The sequence below is a fragment of the Stomoxys calcitrans genome, chromosome 2 (assembly GCF_963082655.1).
Source record: "Stomoxys calcitrans chromosome 2, idStoCalc2.1, whole genome shotgun sequence".
Classification (NCBI taxonomy): Eukaryota; Metazoa; Arthropoda; class Insecta; order Diptera; family Muscidae; genus Stomoxys; species Stomoxys calcitrans.
The window spans coordinates 24865304-24885060 of NC_081553.1; the positions used below are offsets into that span (position 1 = coordinate 24865304).

At 37.6% G+C, this 19757-nt stretch overlaps 1 protein-coding gene across 3 annotated transcripts; it reads left to right on the forward strand.

The window, feature by feature from the left end:
- Positions 1-1309: 1309 nt before the first annotated feature.
- On the forward strand, positions 1310-19757 carry LOC106085263 (uncharacterized). 3 transcript variants are annotated; one of them, XM_013249421.2, is made up of 5 exons: positions 1310-1446; positions 1633-1963; positions 2517-3342; positions 9807-10211; positions 19538-19757. In XM_013249421.2, the coding sequence occupies exons 1-5, from the start codon at positions 1441-1443 to the stop codon at positions 19548-19550; spliced, it is 1581 nt and encodes a 526-aa protein (XP_013104875.2). In that variant the 5' UTR covers positions 1310-1440; the 3' UTR covers positions 19551-19757. The 3 variants fall into 3 exon arrangements, with proteins under 3 accessions (XP_013104875.2, XP_013104874.2, XP_013104876.2); XM_013249420.2 differs by lacking the exon at positions 19538-19757 and adding an exon at positions 10889-11704 and having other exon boundaries at positions 1311-1446; XM_013249422.2 differs by lacking the exon at positions 19538-19757 and adding an exon at positions 10889-11704 and having other exon boundaries at positions 1311-1446; positions 2634-3342.

Sequence of the window (19757 nt, forward strand, 5' to 3'; positions counted from 1 at the left end):
AAGACGGCGACAAACATCGATTTATGATTTTAACCGAATTTTAATAATTTTTTACTAATAAAGTACATATGTGCTGCAGTTAATCGTTATTATTTGCAAATAACTTTATTTTTTTTTTATTAAAACAAACATTTTCATTCGTAGTTGCAAGAAAAAAAATCACCAATGTGTATTGTGTCACCCTGTTACGCAAAGAAAATTTCATTTGAGCTGCGTACCTACAAGCGAAATTTTCGGTAATGGTGCTGGTAACGAAAAATTCGTTTAGGACATGCCAATGCATTTCTTATTTTTGCCAGAGGTGCATACTGCTCTTAACCAGTTTATGGCATCGTGCTTGCCTCCGCATAATAATCTCCTTCAGACCTTGTGTTTTTGCTGTCGTTGCTTGTCCTTGTGTTGATGATCGCATATCATAGCGATGTATTTGCTTTCGATAGATGGCACTAATAGATAAAAATGCGACATTTGCAGTAGTGGTGCAAAATATTGATGGCACTATCGATATTAAATGTTTTGACTGAATATCGATTGATATTTTTCCGACGGATACTATCGCAAGTTATTTTTTTTGCAAAACTAAACAAAAATAAACAATCCAACACTTTCGACAGATGTCACTGATAGATAAAAAGGCAACATTTGTAGTAGTGGTGGCAAAATATCTATAGCACTATCGATATTAAATGTTTTTACTGAATATCGATTGATATTTTTTGCATGGATACTATCGCAAAAGTTAATTTTTTTGGAAAACTGAACAAAAATAAGCAATTCGACACTGCATGTATTCTTTAAGATACATTGTGCCTATAAAGGGCGCAATTTTCATCCGATTAGCCTAACATTTTGTACAATGATTCCTCTCATGACTACCAACTGGCTTTACTAACAATGATTTTATTTGGTTTGTGCATTGGTATTGCTTCTATATAAATCGATCTCCAGATTTTTGATTCTCATTTTCGTTGGAAATATATATGATGGTAAATCAACGATTATTATTAAAACTATCGAAAATATCGAATGTTGTGATTATCGATAGTTTGCCAGCTCTAATTTGGCTGATATATCACTCAAATGAGTGATATATCACATTTTACTCGGCGCTGTATAGCAGTTAAATACTCCTAAAACAGTCATTATGCTCTATGTAATAGAAAGTCTGTCTGTTATTTGGGTTTTGCACAAGGCCTATTTTATTTTCGCACAGTTTAGTTTAGCGAAAAAATAAAACAGCCAAACACGATAACAAACTTGGGCGGCCGTCCTGTATTTTTCGATTATCTACCTTCGCCGTCAAAACATACTAGACTCTGTGCTCTGTTTCCCATCCCTCATGTTGCTGAAAGCCGCCGCGTCAAGATTATTTTATTAAGCATCGTTTTCACATTTTATCAAAAGAGAGTCTTGTTATACCACCAAGAAAAATAAAACAAAATGGCTGTAAGTAAAGTTTGAAATAGTTTGTTTATCTATGCGGCTTTATCCTTTGTTTATAAGTAGTTAAACCGCATGGTATTTTATTTAGTTGGCTGTATTATGTATTAAGTATTGTTTTTTTCTCCTTGGCCAAAGAAATGCAGGTGTATGTATATTTGTGTGTGTATTATATTTTATTTTCTGTTTTAGGCACCTCAAACCTGCAAAGTTTTTGTTGGCAGTTTACCTCCAGGCACAAAGCCGGAAGAACTTCGTCATTTATTTGAAGATTATGGAGTTGTTGTGGAATGTGATGTCATGAATCGTTGCGGCTTTGTGCATATGAAAAATGCCGCTATGGCAGAAAGCGCCATTCAGGCCTTGAATGCCAGTGACTTCAAGGGCCAATCAATTGTAGTGGAACATGGTAGACCGAAGGAGCGTGGCGGCCCTCAAGGTGGCCCCAATGCAGGCGTTGTTGGAAGACCTCAAAGAGGTGGCGGTCGCGGTGGTGGAATGGGTGGAGGACGCGGAGGCGGCGGTAAGTTTTTATGACTTTGATGTATACAGTGAGTGGTATTGGAAGGTTCATATGGTGATAGAATTTTTTCTTTGTGAAAGTTGATGGATTTTAAATGTATTGTTTGCAGAGTGCATTTCCCCTTTTTTTGCTTACCATGTTGGTTAGGTACCGGCACTTGGTATCTTGGGTTATTTTTGACTCAGCAGAAAAGCCGGGTAGAATAAAATGTTGGTCGTTGGTGTCTTTAAGTTACGACAACATTTTAATGGATTTTTCCTTACTTACCCTTTCGCCATGGTATCCCCGGGAGTGCTTTAAGACTCATTGTGATGCGCTGCTTGCTCTATAGGTTATCTCTCGTAGCTCTGAAATATCTTCCATGTTACTTTCTTTGAAGCTTATTGCATTTAGATATGAAAAACTAACAAACGAGATTCAGTGACAACATTTTTTTTTTGGCTTAGAGGGAAGCCAACAGGATGTGGAGTAGCATTGCATCACAACAAACAAGCATTGATAACATGATAAAATTCTATTCCTTTTCATTGTTCATTTCATTATTGTCTTAAAGTTGGCTTCCCTGGCAACGCACAACAATTTAATAACGCAAAACAAGCCGCCACATTGCAATTGGCCGGCGTCATTCTGGAATTGTTAAATGACCAAAACGAAAACGAAAATATTGCAGGTGGTGGCGGCGGCGGCGGCGGAGGAGGATTCCTTATTGGCAGCGGTCCTGGTCCAATGGGTCGTGCAATTGCAGGTGGAGGTAATTTCCAAGGCGGCCGTGGCGGTGGTCCTCAGAATATGAATGGTCCCGGCCCCATGCGTAATCAAGGTTTTAAACAGGATCGTTCAGCACCTTACCCGCAGCATAACATGAACATGGGTGGCGGTCGACCGCAAGATGGACCAGGTGGCAAATTCAATAACCAGAATAGAGGTGGTGGCATGGGCAGAGGCGGTGGCAACTTCGGACCAAGCCGTGAAGGAAATTTCAACAACTCCTATCAGGGTAACAATGCCGGTGATAATGGAGGTTGGCAGAATAACATGGGTGGCGGAGGTGCTGGGGGTCCCAGTCGTGGTCCTAACCGTGGTGGTGGCGGTGGCGGTGGAGGTTTCAACCAAAACCAAGGTGGTCGAGGCAGCGGCGGTGGTGGCGGCTATAATGACAACAATAATTTCTCTGGAGGATTCAGTGGCAATATGAACAGCGGACCTCGTGGAGGTTTTGGCAATGGACAACAAGATCGTCGGGGCTTCACTTTGCCTTCGAATCAACCACCTAAATATGGTGGTGCTAATCAAGGAGGCGGTGGCGGTTTTGCAGATGATGTCAGTTTTGCCAATGACGATGCCATTTTCCAAAGAAGAACTAATAATGGACCCAATGTGTAAGTAACAACAGTAATATACTAATTATATAGATATATTAAGTTTTAGCTCTAATTAAATACCTTTCAAATGCTACTGTTGTGCAAGGTATAGTGAATTTGTTTGTAAGGCACAGCTAATTTGTTTGTACCATCTTCAACGAGATTTGGAAATTTCATAGTTCGAAATCAATTTATAAATCGGCTAAATCTATTATTTTAATGTCTGTCTGTCGTTTCATTATTGTGATCACTGCGATCCGTTGAGAAATGTCTCGTCAAATCCACTTCATCAATAACTACTAGGGTGTACACTCGATTAATCCTTATTAGATTAATCGATAATTCGTGATCTTTCATATAAACAAACCATTGAAAATGCTACGGTTTCATAAAAAAATCGATTATTTTTTGACGGTTTATCGATTATTCGTTTTACTTTGGGCCTTAATGCTGCTGGCGTTAGGAGTCATAATAAAACTTAGTACATTCAAAATTTAATTTGGTTGAGTTGGAATTTGTTTGCTCTAGTACTTAAGAATATCATTCGAAAGGTCAAATAAACCGTACCTAAATATCCCGCCTTTTCCATTAAATAAAATATTAATAAATATAAAATATAATTAAGAGCGCTTTGGGGGCTCAAGAAGTAAAATAAAGGAGATCGATTTATATGTGAGCTGTATCTGGCTATAGACCGATTCAGACTATAATAAACACGTATGTTGATGGTCATGAGAGGATCCGTCGTATAAAATGTCAGACAAATCGGATATTTATATGGCAGCTATATCAGGTTATGAGTCGATTTGGATCTTATTTGACACAGTTGTTGAGTGTTGAGTCATAATAAAATGCGTCATGCAAAATTTCAACCAAATCGGATAGGAATTGCGCCCTCTAGAAGAAACCCAGATGGGATTATATGACAGCTATATCATGTTATGGACCATACTTAGCACAGTTATTGGATATCATAACAAAATACTTCTTGCAAAATTTCATTCAAATCGGATAAGAATTGCGCCCTCTAGAGGCTCAAGAAGTCAAGATTCAAGATAGGTTTATATGGCAGCTATATCAAACATGGACCGATATGGCCCATTTACAATTCCAACCGAACTACACTAATAAGAAGTATTTTTGCAAAATTTCAAGCGGCTTTACTCCTTCGAAAGTTAGCGTGCTTTCGACAGACAGACGGACGAAGAGGCGGACGGACACGGCTAAATCGATATAAAATGTCTAGACGATCAAGAATATATAAACTTTAAGGGGATTTAGACGAATATTTCGAGTAGTTACAAACAGAATGACGAAATTAGTATACCCCCATCCTATGGTGGAGGGTATACAAATAATTATGTAATTCGAATAGGTTTTATACTCAAAACCTTTAGGTCTTGTTCGACTAATAGCCAAAAAAGAAATTTTAACTAACTTTAAATTGAATTATTCAAAAATACAAGTAAAAGGACACCCTAATATGTAATTACTAGAGCTGGCAAACCATCGGTAATCGCAACATTCGATATTTTCGATAGTTTTAATAATAAATATTGATAGTATCGATACTATCGTTAATTTCCCATCACCTATATTAGAAAACGGAAATGAGAAGTAAAAATCAGGAGAACGATTTATATATTGGGTTGCCCAAAAAGTAATTGCGGATTTTTTAAAAGAAAGTAAATGCATTTTTAATAAAACTTTGAATGAACTTTAATCAAATACACTTTTTTTCTAAAGCAAGCTAAAAGTAACAGCTGATAACTGGCAGAAGAAAGAATGCAATAACAGAGTCACAAGCTGTGAAAAAATTTTTCAACACCGACTATATGAAAAATCCGCAATTACTTTTTGGGCAACCCAATAGAAGCAATATAAATGCACAGACCACATGAAACCAACGTTAAAAAATTCAGTTGTACAAAATGTTAGTCTCATCGGGCGAAAATTGAGCCCTCTATAGGCACAATGTATTTAAAGGATACATTCAGTATCGGATTGCTTATTTTTGTTTAGTTTTGCAAAAAAAATTAAATTTTGCGATAGTATTCAGTGGAAAAATATTAATCGATATTCAGTCAAAAAATTAAATATCGATAGTGCCATCCATTTTTTGCCAGCTCTAGTAATTACCCATCTTGTCTTCAATATCATTTTAGATCGATTTTAGGCAAATGGTTAAATGAATTAAAAGATGTGTATAATTCTATTTTTACGCGATTTTTTCTTAGTACGTAACACTTGGGAAAAGTAGGAAGAATTGTATAACCTAGAGGAGTCTTATAATTCGGGACCATTAATGCACAGAGAAGTCGTTGCGGAATGTGTCACTTTTAGAAAAGACAAGAAAAAGCGTACTAAGTTCGGCCGGGCCGAATCTTATATACCCTCCACCATAGATCGCATTTGTCGAGTTCTTTTCCCGATATATCTTTTTGGGCAAACAAAGGATAAATAGGTTAGGTAAGGTTGAAATGGGGGTATGGATGTTAATCCACTCCATACCTTTATATACCTAAGACAGTAATCGACTTGTGGGCTCCAAGTAGTAAGAAATTAACATAGAAAAATAAAATGTAAGTCGGGAATTTCGTGCTACTTACAAAATCCCTAATTGTTTTCCATAACATGCCCCTAAGTTAATTCCTGTGCATTCATTTCATGTTCATGTATTGTGCCTCCACCTTAATGCTGGGGTCTGTTAGCCTCGAAAGCCGGGCAATGACATAGGAAATGCTTCAACGTCTCATCATCTTCCCCAAATGCACTAAACATGCCAATACTTGCCATACCTATTTTGCATAAGTGTGCTTGTAGTCCTATTTTTTCCTTCAGGATACCGAAAGCAATACTGATCTCCTTCTTACCTCCTTTCAATATAGCCTTTCTCGCATAATACGGATCTCCCCATAGGATTTTCGTCGTCCTACCGACGGTTTCGCTGTTCCACATTCCTTACATGTAACTTATTCGCCACATTTTATACCCTCCACCATAGGATGGGGGTAAACTAATTTCGTCATTCTGTTTGTAACTCCTCGAAATATTCGTCTAAGACCCCATAAAGTATATAAATTTTTAATCGTCATGACATTTTAAGTCGATCTAGCCATGTCCGTGCGTCTATATGTTGAAATGACACTACAGTCTTTAAAAATGGAGACATTGAGCTGAAACTTTGCACACTTTCTTTTTTTGTCCTTAGGAAGGTTAAATTCGAAGATGGGCTTTATCGGACTCCCATATCGACCGATCTGCCGATTTAAGTTCTAAGATAGTGTTGCCGTTTTTGGTAGATTCCTACCAAAATTGGTAGGTTTTTATTCTCTTGGTAGGTTGGTAGGCTGCCTTCAAGTTTTGGTAGGGTTTTCCAACATATTAATACCAAGTTAGATACCGAAAAAATCGTTGGGGATGACTCAAAATTCATTCACTTCGTGTTGTTGCAAGGGGGCTAAAAAGGGTCCAATTGCTTCAAATTTCAAGAAAAAAAACGTGAGTTTTGATAATGACCGTAACTGCTGGTACGAGTGTTAATGGATATCTTCCGAAATTCGTAAATTCTGGATAGAAAATGCGGCTTTTGTGTGTTCAATGCCTTCAATCGGAAAACAAGGCTATGTGGCAGCTGCATACATATACAATAGAATCAAATGTGGTCTATACTCAAAAGTTGAGGCGTACATGTAACGGCGCTGTAACGGCGAAAATGGGAAGTAAAAGCGCATTTCTGGGCCCAAAACTTAAATCGGTACGGTTGTTTGTTGAAATCGGGGCAAAACTACGACTTTATGAACTCAAGATTGCTTATCGGGAGATCGGTATAAATGGTGCTATATTAAGATGTAGGCCATCTTTGAACTTCTGGTTGTAGACTGATTTTAACCAACATAGGGACGGACACGCCTATATCCGATATGAATAACGACGATCCAGTAGTTTGTAACCTTGAAATGTATAATTCGTTGAGTTCCAAATGGAATGTCAAATGACCAACTCTTCGGTGGTGGCTTGGCTTGTAGAACATTTGGTAGGCTTTGTTCGGGTTTGGTAGGATTTTTCTTAAATTTTGGTAGGAAATAATTTTCTTGAGTGGCAACACTGGCCCTAAGCCCATAAAAGCCACATTTATTATCCTATTTTGCTGAAATTTGAGACAATGGGTTGTGATAGGCCACTCGAAATCCTTCATTAGTTTGGCCCAGATAGGTCAAGATTTGAATATAGCTGCCGTATAGACCGATCTCTCGATTTAAGGTCTTCGGCCCATAAAAGGCGCATTTATTGTCCGATTTTGCTGAAATTTGGGACAGTGAGTTGTGTTAAGCCCTTCGACATCTTTTTATACCCACCATCATAGGATGGGGGTATACTTATTTCTTTATTCTGTTAGTAACTACTCGAAATATTCGTTTGAGACCCCATAAAGTGTATATTTTGTTGATCGTCAAGACATTTTATGTCGATCTAGCCATGTCCATCCCTCTGTCCGTCTGTCTGTCGAAAGCACGCCAACTTTCGAAGGAGTAAATCTAGACGTTTTAAATTTTGCACAAATGCTTGTTATTAGTGTAGGTCGGTTGGGATTGTAAATGGGCCAAATCGGTTCATGTTTTGATATAGCTGCCATATAAACCGATCTTGGATCTTGACTTCTTGAGCCACTAGAGGGCGTAATTCTTATTCGCACGTGGTATATTGGTACAACTTCCAACAACTGTGCCAAGTATGGTTCAAATCGGTTCATAACCTGATATAGCTGCCATATAAACCGGTCTTGGATCTTGAGCCACTAGAGGGCGCAATTCTTATTCGAATTGCATTAAATTGTGCACGACGTGTTTGGTTATGATTTCCAACAACTGTGCTAAGTATGGCTTTAATCGGTCCATAACCTGATATAGCTGTCATAAAAACAGGTCTGTGGTCTTGACTTCTTGAGCTTCTAGAGGCCACAATTCCTATCCGATTTGGGTGAAATTTTGCACGACGTCTTTCGCTATTACTTCCAACAACTGCGCTAAGTATGATTCAAATCGGTCCATAACCTGATATAGCTGCCATATAAACCGATCTTGAATATTGATTTCTTGAGCCACTAGAGCGCGCAATTCTTATCCGATTTAGCTGAAATTTGGCATGACGTGTTTTGTCATGATTTCCAACAATTGTGCAAAATATGGCTCACATTAGTCTATAACCTTATATAGCTGCCGTATAAACCGATTTAGGATCTTGACTTCTTGAGCCTCTAGAATTTGCAATGATTATCTGAATTGTCTGAAATTTTGTACGACAGATCCTCTCTTGACGATCAACATACATTTTTATTATGGTCTGAATTGGTCTATAGCCTGATACAGCTCCCATATAAACCGATCTCTCTATTTTACTTCATGAGCCTACAAAGAGGGCAATTCCTATTCGAATTGGCTGAAATTTTACACAGGTGTCCAACATATAATTTAATTGTGGCCCGAATCGTACCATATCTTGATATCGCTCTAATAGCAGAGCAAATCATTTCTTTAATGCTTTTTTTTTGGCCTAAGAAGAGATGCCGGGAAAAGAACTCGACAAATGCGATCCATGGTGGAGGGTATATAAGATTTGGACCGGCCGAACATAGAACGCTTTTATTTTTTTTAATTTGGCCCAGATCGGCCATATAGTCCGATCTCTCTATATAAGGTCTTGGGCCCAAAAAGGCGTATAATTTTTTTTTTGTTCGATTTCAGTGATATTTGGTACTGTGAGTTGTGTTAGGCTCTTCGACATCTTTCTGCAATTTGGCGCATTTCACTGAAATTTATCCGATTTCACTGAAATTGGTACAGTGAGTTGTGTTGGGCTCTTCGACCCAACACAACCCTTAGGCTCTTCGACATCTTCCTGCAATTTGGCGCATTTCACTGAAATTTATCCGATTTCACTGAAATTTGGTACAGTGAGTTGTGTTAGGCTCTTCGACATCTTTCTGCAATTTGGCGCATTTCACTGTAATTTATCCGATTTCACTGAAATTTGGTACTGTGAGTTGTGTTGGGCTCTTCGACATCTTTCTGCAATATGGCGCAGATCGGTCCAGAAGGGATATAGCTGCCATATAGACCGATTTCACGATTTAAAGTTTTGGGCCCATAAAATGCGCTTTTTGGATATAGCTGCCAAAAAGACCCATATTGAATCAAAATTAAATAGTGACTTGTATTTATTATATCACTCAATTTCCGTGCCGAATTTGGTCCAAATCGGACGATATTTCGATATAGCTGCTATGGGTGCATAAATAATGCATTTTTTATCGGATTATGACGAAAAGTGGTTGACATACATACCCAAGGTGTTGTGTATCCAAAGTTCGGCCCGGTCGAACTTAATTATTACTTGCTCGCCTTATCGTAGTTTGCTTAAGGAAGGAATACTAAAGACTTAATTGAATTTTGTTTAATCTTTTTTTCTATCATATTTTTTAGTGGTGGCCCTACCGGTGGCAATTTCAATCGTGGTGGCGCTGGTGGTGTCAATCGTGGTAACCGCGGTGGCGGCGGAAATTTCCACAATAATCGCGGAGGTATGGGTGGACCACCACCTCCGGGTCCCAATCAAGGTGGCTTCAAACGAAATTTCGCTGGTGGCAATAACATGGACTCGGGAGATGATGATTATCAACAGCAATTCCCACCTCTAGGCGGCGGCAGAGGTGGAGGAGGAGGAGGTGGTAATGATTTCCCCCAAGGCGATTTCGGCAATAACCGTGGCGGTGGAGGCCGAGGAGGTTTTGGCGGAGGATTTAATCGAGGCGGAGGCATGGGAGGAGGTATGGGCCGAGGAGGCTTTGGTGGTGGTGGCGGCGGAGGTCCTGGTGGCAATATGAATCGGTAAGTACAAATTTTGAGTGCTTCTAAGTATTAAAGCGAAATTTTGTATAAAGTCCAGACTAAGAGTATACTTTTTTTGTGAAAATTAAATGCCTAGTTTTAAAACAGCTATATGATATAGGCTCGGTGGCTTTAGGCGTTTTTTTATAATTAGTTTTCCTTCAAACTTTAGTGTGAACCATATTATGCGAAAAGTTACCAATTCCTATAAACATTATTGCCTTAGCTGAAGGAAACTTGCGAAATAGACTTATGTGTACTTAATAGGAAACTCACAGGTATAAAGCGAGACTTTCAAAAAGCGTACTATTAAGAACACATGTGTTCCAATTGTAATGAAATCAATGCGGTTCAATGGTGTTTGCGTCACCACTTTTTTTTTTTTGCGATTCTAAGGTATTTGCGGCACTTATATGTTGATATAGTTGAAAAATTGCACTTGCAGCAAAACAGGTGTTTTATAAAATAAATGTGGGTATTGGTTTCACAGTATGAAACAAACAAAATGGTCTTTATTTACAATACCAGTTGTTTTGCGTAAAATTTTTTGCTTAGATTTTTGGATAGGTTTCGTTGTTAGGCTATTTCACTCGTACTCGTAATCTAAGATGAAACTCTTAAACATTTTATAAATTTTAACGAACTAATTGAAATAATTTTATATATCTTTCAAACAGCAATGCGCCCAGACAAAATATGCCAAATCGTCGCTATTAAAAAAAAAACGAAAGACACTTTCTGATTATCCAGAAAATTGATAAAAATCTAAATTTTAACGAAAAACAGCGAAGACCTATATCGCTTATTAAGGGATGGAGCTTTGACAAAAGCAAAAGAAAACAAAAAAAAACCAGGAATTTTTAAGCAAAACCTAGAAAATAATTTAATCATAAATCAAAAAAGCATAATAAAAACGTAAATAATAGTGCGGTCTGCATAAGATCGACTTATGGTGGTACTTACAAAGTTCTAAACTAAGGACATACGCCACTTGGGGTGTTCGAAACTATGCGTTATACATTACCAGCAAATGTAAAGTAACAAATTTTCATTTTTATCCTACAAAAAAAAAAATAACATTTGATTATTCACTATTCACAAGATTTTTTAACCAATTTCGTCCACCACCAAACAGTCGACATTTGCGTTATGGCGGCCTATCATATAGTATATACATACCTAAGTAAAAACAGTAGGTTCCACTAACCTGCAGCATAAGGTTAATCCTTCAATTTAGCTAACAGGCATTCTCTGCTCCAGAAAGTCCCTCTTAAGATTACTCATTATTTAGTTAATTTTTTCCCCAAACGAAAAGCAAAAAAAAAGAACAAAATCCAAAACTGACGTATGAGATAAGTTAAAAAAGAAAATCATTTACTTCACCAAATCAATTACTATAAAAGCAAACCCCTATTATAAAATAATAAAAGCGTTTTTAATCACTTGAAAATATACATATATCAACTAATACAAAACGAACAAAAACCAAGAAACTAATGCGTTTTAATCCGAAAATAATTACAACTAAAGAGAAATTAAGTTTGGCGATATCATCAGATTTATAGAGAAAAAATACCCCTCTTCTAAGATACCCATCAGTTTATTTATCAGCAATGAACGTGCTAGCTCTGAATATATTGCGGACTCTTATACATGACATTTGCGGAAATTTCGTTTATTAGAAACACAGCAACAACATTCGTTTCGTAAGTACAACCAATATGCTATTGACATACTTTTTTTTTATTGGTAAATAATGTTAAAAGGTTTATATATTTTTTTAAATATTTATAAGGAGTTTTTACGTAAAAGATAAATAATACAATGATAGTAATAACAAGGCGTTAAGTTTGGCCGGGCCGAACTTTGGATACCCACCGCCTCGGGTATATATGTAAACCACCTTTCATAAAAATCCGGTGAAAATTGCATACCTTATATCGAAATACGATTCGATTTGGACCAACTACTAATAAGTACAAGTCACTGTTCAATTGTGTATAACAAAATATTAGTCTTTATTGTAGCTATATCTAAAAATAAACCGATCTGAACCACATACGACATGGATGTCGAAAAGCCTAACATAAGTCAATGTGTCAAATTTCAGTTAAATCGGATTATAAATGGGCCTTTTTTAGGGCCAAGACTTTAAATCGAGATATCGGTCTATATAGCAGCTATATGCTAATCTAGATCGATCTAGACCAAATTACAGAAATATGTGGTGAGGCTCAACTTAACTCTCTGTCCCAAATTTCAGCAAAATCGGATAATAAATGTGGCTTTTATGGGCCTAAGACCCTAAATCGGAAGATCGGTCTATATGGCAGCTATATCTAAATGTGGACCGATTTGAGCCAAATTGACGATGGATGTTGAATGGCCTAACATAACTCACAGTCCCAAATTTCAGCAAAATCGGATAATAAATGTGGCTTTAAGGGGCCTAAGACCCTAAATCGGAATATCGGTCTATATAGCAGCTTTATGCAAATCTTGATCGATCTGGACCAAATTAAAGAAATATGTGGAGGGGCTCAACTTAACTCTCTTTTCCAAATTTCAGCAAAATCGATTAATAAATGTGGCTTTTATGGGCCTAAGACCCTAAATCGAAGGATCGGTCTATATGGCAGCTATATCGAAATCTGAACCGATCTGAGCCAAATTGAGGAAGGTTGTCCAAGGGCCTAACAAAACTCACAGTCCCAAATTTCAGCAAAATCGGATAATAAATGTGGCTTTTATGGGCCTAAGACCCAAAATCGGCGGATCGGTCTATATGGCAGCTATATCCAAATCTGGATCGATCTGAGCCAAATTGACGAAGGTTGTCGAAGGACCTAACACAACTCATAGTCCCAAATTTCAGCAAAATCGGATAATAAATGTGGCTTTTATGGGCCTAAGTCCCTAAATCGAAGGATCGGTCTATATGGCAGCTATATCCAAATCTGCACCGATCTAAGCCAAACTGACGAAGGATGTCGAAGGGCCTAACAAAACTCACTGTCCCAAATTTCAGCAAAATCGAATAATAAATGTGGCTTTTATGGGCCTAAAACCCTAAATCGAAGGATCGGTCTACATGGCAGCTATATCCAAATCTGGAGCGATCTGAGCCAAATTGAGGAAGGATGTCGAAGGACCTAACACAACTCACTGTCCCAAATTTCAGCAAAATCGGATAATAAATGTGGCTTTTAGCGGCCTAAGACCCAACATCGGCTGATCGGTCTATATTGGAGCTATATCGAGATATAGTCCGATATAGCCCATCTTCGAACTTAACCTGCTTATGGACAAAAAAAGAATCTGTGTAAAGTTTCAGCTCAATATCTCTATTTTTAAAGACTGTAGCCTGATTTCAACAGACAGACGGACGGACATGTCCAGATCGTCTTAGATTTTTACGCTGATCAGGAATATATATACTTTATAGGGTCGGAAATGGATATTTCGATGTGTTGCAAACGGAATGACAAAATGAATTTCCCCCCATCCTTCGGTGATGGGTATAAAAATGGCCATCGAAGTAAAAAGCAAGAAGTAAATTTTGCTTTTTTTATAAATGGAAAAAAAAGCCTAGTACTAGTTTATTGTGGAACAAGTGAGAGCGTGCTAAGTTCGGCCAGGCCGAATCTTATATACCCTCCACCATGGTCGCATCTGTCGAGTTCTTTGCGCAGTATCTGTTTTTAGGCAAACAAAGTATAATGAAAAAGGACGGAGGAACAGCTACATCAAGTTATGGTCCAATTCGGGGCTCAAGAAGCGAAATATATGGGAGCTGTATCAAGCTATAGATCGATTCTGACTATATTGCACACGTATGTTGAAGGACATGGGAGGGGCCGTTCTACAAAATGTGTGCCAAATCGAATGAGAATTGCGCCGTCTAGAGGCTCAAGAAGTCAATACCCTCCTTGTGGTGATTGAGCTCTAATCACAATCTACTTATCTGAGCCATTTGTTAGTATTCACTTGGTAGCTATCTACGGCTACAATTACGTTATGAAAACTATTTAAACCTGTCATCTTGGTGGTTTTGTGGGTTGTTGTTTTTGTAGCCTCATTTTCATGTGGAGGTGGCGATCCTCGTCAGGCACCTGAAGTTTGTTCCGGTCCAGGACCCATCGCCGCAGGAACAGGGTGGTCATTGGCGCCAATTACCCGCCTTATCAATCGAGCATAATAGGCACTCAGTATTTGTGCAAGAGTCGGTGTCGCTCGATACTGCTGATTGTCCGTGACTGCCGTTGCAGCTACTCCTTATGGAGCATTCCACTATTCGCAACTAGAGGGCGCAATTCTTATCCGATTGGCTGAAATTTAGCATGAAGTGTTTTGTTATGACTTCGAACAACTGTGCTAAGTATAGTCCAAATCAGTCCATACCCTGATTTACCTGATAACCTGACTTCTTGAGCTTCTTATCCGATTTGGCTGAAATTTTTTGCATATCGTTTTGCTATGACTTCCAACCGCTGTGCCAAGTTTGATCTAAATCTGTCTATAATCTGATGTAGCCGCCATATAAACCGATTTCCCGATTAGACTTCTTGAGTTTCAGTCCATAACCTGATTATAACGCCATTTAAACCGATCTCCCAGTTAGAATTCTTGGGCGTCTAGAGGGCGCAATTCTTAACCGATTTGGCTGAAATTTTGCACATATGGTTTTGGTATGTCTTCCAACAGCTGTGCTAAGTATGGCCTATATCAGTCCATTTCTGATATAGCTGCCATATAAACCGATCTCCTGATTTGTCTTCTTTAGTTCTAAACGGCGCAATTCTTATCGAATTTAGCTGAAATTTTGCATATGTCGTTTTGGTATGACTTTCAACAACTGTGCCAAGTATTAGGTTGCCCAAAAGGTAATTGCGGGTTTTTTAAAAGAAAGTAAATCCATTTTTAATAAAACTTAGAATGAACTTTAATCAAATATACTTTTTTTACACTTTTTCTAAAGCAAACTAAAAGTAGCAGCTGATAACTGACAGAAGAAAGTATGCAATTACAGAGTCACAAGCTGTGAAAAAATTTGTCAACGCCGACTATATGAAAAATCCGCAATTACTTTTTGGGCAACCCAATGCGATCTTCATAACCTGATATAACTGCCATATAAACAGATATTGCAATTTGACTTTCTGAGCCTCTTGAGGGCAATTATTATTCAATGACTTATATGACTTGAACGGCGTGACAAGTACGCTCCATATCGGCCAATAACTTCATATAGCTTATATATATTTGAAAAAGTAATGCAAAAAACTTGAAAAATGCGATCCCGATGCAGCCCGGCCGAACTTAGCACGCTTTTACTTGTTTTTTATTTTCAATTTGCCCCCACTGTGTTTTTTTGCAGTTTTTTAAGACCACCACTGTGGCATTTGGTAACGCTAGCAATATCATTATTACGATTTATGGTGTGATATACAAACATTTTGCTTCATCCACTTTAAAGCGTTTGAGTTCGCCAACAATAACCAGTGGTGATTTTTTAGCTGAATATAACGCAATCACACTATTAAGGCCAAACAGAATGAGTGCGTTGAGCGTTGCGGTGAAAAATGCAACCATGCAAATATCCCACAAAAATAATCATTTTCATCTTTGACGACCGAAATCGAGCGTCATTCTTTGTTGCCATACGTAGTGTTTTTAGGCGTCAAAGTTAAAAATTGTTTAACTTTTGCGCGTTGCTTTTGTGGGGTTTGTTAACAGAGTTGCATTTTTCAAACGCAACGCTCAAAAACTAAGCTTAACGTGCTCATTCCTTTTTTTGACCCCTACGCTTAAACTTCATCACAAATAACTTTCTTTTTAAATAAATTCAGAAACCAATGCTTTCGATGGCTTGAAAACAATATAATGAGCTGTCAAACAAGTATCATGTAGCTGTCATTTCTATTTTGACAGATATGCCAGTATGAACTTGGTGAAGCTTTGTGTCAGCTACTCTGTGTTAAGATGATACTGTTGTTGTTGTAGCAGTGTGTTGTAGCTTTCGTCCGCTTCATTTTGTTGAATATCCAGATCCGGGAACTATGCGCCTATGGTGGCGTGTGTCCAGAGGGATCTAGATCTGGCTGGGCAGGTAAACAGGTGATGTGTGGTTCCAGGTTACAATCGGGACACACATTTGGTTGCTGGTGCTGGATCGTAATTGATCCAGGGGCCTAATTCTCGCATCTGCAATCGTCTTATTATACTTATGGGTGGTTTGCCGGAGGTCAATTATCTCAGGTCGTTCTCTAAGGACAACATTCAACCATGAACCTGAACCTCCCGCTATAGATCATGAAGATCCAACTTTGACGTTTCTGGGCGTATTTTGTCAATGTTTCGATTTTGAATGGCGACAAATTTTCATGAGATGATGAAGAGTAATTTTATAATTTCAGATCTTTTACTTAAAGGACGTTTCATTTAACCCAACTTAAAAGAAGTAAAAAGGCGTTAAGTTTGGCCGTGCCGAACTTTGGACACCCACCATCTCGGTCACAATCCGGTGAAAATTGAATAGTTTATGCAGCCAAATTTGGCACGGACATTGAGTGGTCTAATAAATTTAAGTCACTGTTGAATTTTGTATTTCAAATTTCAACAAAATCGGGTAATAAATACAGCTTTTATGAACTTTAGACCCTTAATCGGAATATCGGTCTATATGAGAGCTATTTCCATACCCACCACCGAAGGATGGGGGTATATTCATTTTGTCATTCCGTTTGCAACACATGCAAATATCCATTTCCGACCCTATAAAGTATATATATTCTTGATCAGCGTAAAAATCTAAGACGATCTAGACATGTCCGTCCGCCTGTCTGTTGAAATCACGCTACAGTCTTTAAAAATTGAGATATTGAGCTGAAACTTTACACAGATTCTTTTTTTGTCCATTAGCAGGTTAAGTTTAAAGATGGGCTATATCGGACTATATCTTGATATAGCCCCCATAAAGGGTCTTAGGCCCTTAAAAGCCACATTTTTTATCCGATTTTGCTGAAATTTTGAACAGTGAGTTGTGTTAGGCTCTTCGACATCCTTTGTCAATTTGGCTCAGATCGGTCTAGATTTGGATATAGCTGCCATATAGACCGGTCCTCCGATTTAGGGTCTAAGGCCCATAAAAGCCACATTTATTATCCGATTTTGCTGATATTTCGCCAATTTGGCCCAGATCGGTGCAGATTTGGATATAGCTGCCATATAAACCGATATCTAGGTTTTAGGTTTTGGGGCCATAAAAGACGCATTTATTGTCCGATGTCACTGAAATTTGAGACAGTGAGCTCTTCGACGTCCTTTTTCAATTTTGCTCAGATCGGTTCAGATTTGGATATAGCTGCCATATAGACCGATTTCTTGATTTAAGGTTTTGTGCCCATAAAATGCTCATTTATTGTCCGATGTCGCCGAAATTTAAGACAGTGAGTTAAATTAAGCCCCTTAACACACTTCTGCAATATCGCACAGATCGGTTCAGATTTAGATATAGCTGCCATATAGACCAATATCTTGGTTTTAGGTTTTGGGGCCATAAAAGACGCATTTATTGTCCGATGTCGGTGAAATTTGAGAAAGTGAGTTAAGTTAGATTCTTCGACTTCTTTCTTCAATTTTGAATATATATAGTCGGATCTGAAGCATGTTTGGGCCAGATGTCGGGAAGCCTTAAACTACACACTGTTTCAGATTTCAGCGAAATCGGATAAAAAATAAAGTTTTTATGGGCCTTAGACCCTTTATCGGCTGATCGGTCTATAAGGCAGCTATATCTAAATATATTCCGATCAGAACCGTATTTGATTCAGCTCTCGAGAGGCCTTAAACTACACACTGTTTCAAATTTCAGCGAAATCTGTTAATAAATAAAGTTTTTATGGGCTTCAGACCCTTTGTCGGCAGATCGTTATATATAGCAGCTATATCTAATAGTCCGATCTGAACCATATTTGGATCCTATGTTGGGAGGCATAAAACTACTCACTGTTTCAAATTTCAACGAAATCGGTTAAAGAATAAAGCTTTTATGGACTTCAGACCCTTTATCTGGAGATCGTTCTATATGGCAGCTATATCTAAATATAGTCCGATTTGATCCATATTTGGGTCATATGTTGTGAGACTTAAAATAACCCACTTTTTCAAATTTCAGCGACATCGGGTTATAAATAAAGCTTTTATGGGCTTCAGATCTTTTATCGCCAGATCGGTGTAGTTGGCAGCTATATCTAAATATAGTCTGATCTGAATCATGTTTGGGCCAGATGCCGGGAAGCCTTTAACTACACACTGTTTCGAATTTCAGCGAAATCGGATTAAAAATAAAGTATTTATGGGCATTAGACCCTTTATCGGCAGATCGTTCTATATAGCAGCTATGTCCAAATATGGTCTGATTTGGTCCGTTGAAGCACTTAACCAGTGTGCATCAAAAAGACGTATCTGTGCCAAATTTCAGCTTAATATATCAATCTTTGAAGGCTGTAGAGTGATTACAACAGACGGACGGACAGACACAGAATTAGAATTTTACGACGATCCGAAATATATATACTTTGTAGGGTCGGAAATTGATATTTCGATGTGTTGCAAATGGAATGACTAAATGAATATACCCCCTATCCTACGGTGGTGGGTATAACAATTTTTCGTTTATCTGAACTTCGTTTAAACGAGACATATTACATTTATCTGGAGTTCGCATAAGTGAAAACATCGGATAATTGAAACAAATATTACGGTTGTTTTGTTGATTGGATTCAAATGAAAGTTATCAGAGAATTTGAAACTAGATGTCGCTTGAATAGTATTTGTGTATACTGTGTTGTTTAGATATATTTTGTAATATTGAGTGTAAGTAAAATACTTGTATAAAAATTATACAATACATGCGTGATATCTCTACTATAGTGTTTAAACAGAATGAAAAAACTAAAAGAAGTTATGCCGCAGGTAACTTGGCTAGTGCGATGCAGGTTTTTTAAATAATTTCTAAATAAAACTTAAAATGTGCATAAAAATGTTCTTTAAATGGATAAGATCACGCATGTAATACGCGTATATAATTTTTTTCTTCATAGTAACCAATATTTTGAATAACGCAAATGAAATTTTAATGGTTTTGTAAGAAATGTTAATTTTATTTTATTTCCTATCTTCGAAATCAATATTTAACTATTGTCAAGCTTCCGTTTTTTTTATTATTTTTAACTTTCCCGGTTTACTAAACCATATCAAAATTAAATTAGTTTTTACCCAAAACCCAAACATAACTAATAGACTTTAAATGATTTTATTTACAGGAATCGTTATTAAAGTTTGACCTCGATGCTCCCTCTATATTTCTAGCCATTTATCATACCATCAGGTGCTTAAACATAACCTATTTTAGTTTTAAGTTATAGTCAATGAAGTGACCAATGTTCTTCATCCAATCATCTACAAACTTGTTATGCGAATGAAATGGCATGGCTCATTTGGAGAATAGGACAATAATAAGCGGAATCCCGACTAAAGTCTTAA

What these genes read in the sequence shown, in the direction of transcription:
- LOC106085263 (XM_013249420.2), top strand. An exon ending in ACTAATAATGGACCCAATGT is followed by an intron (nt 3,343 to 9,806) that starts GTAAGTAACAAC and finishes CATATTTTTTAG; the next exon opens with TGGTGGCCCTACCGGTGGCA. An exon ending in CCTGGTGGCAATATGAATCG is followed by an intron (nt 10,212 to 10,888) that starts GTAAGTACAAAT and finishes TCTTTCAAACAG; the next exon opens with CAATGCGCCCAGACAAAATA.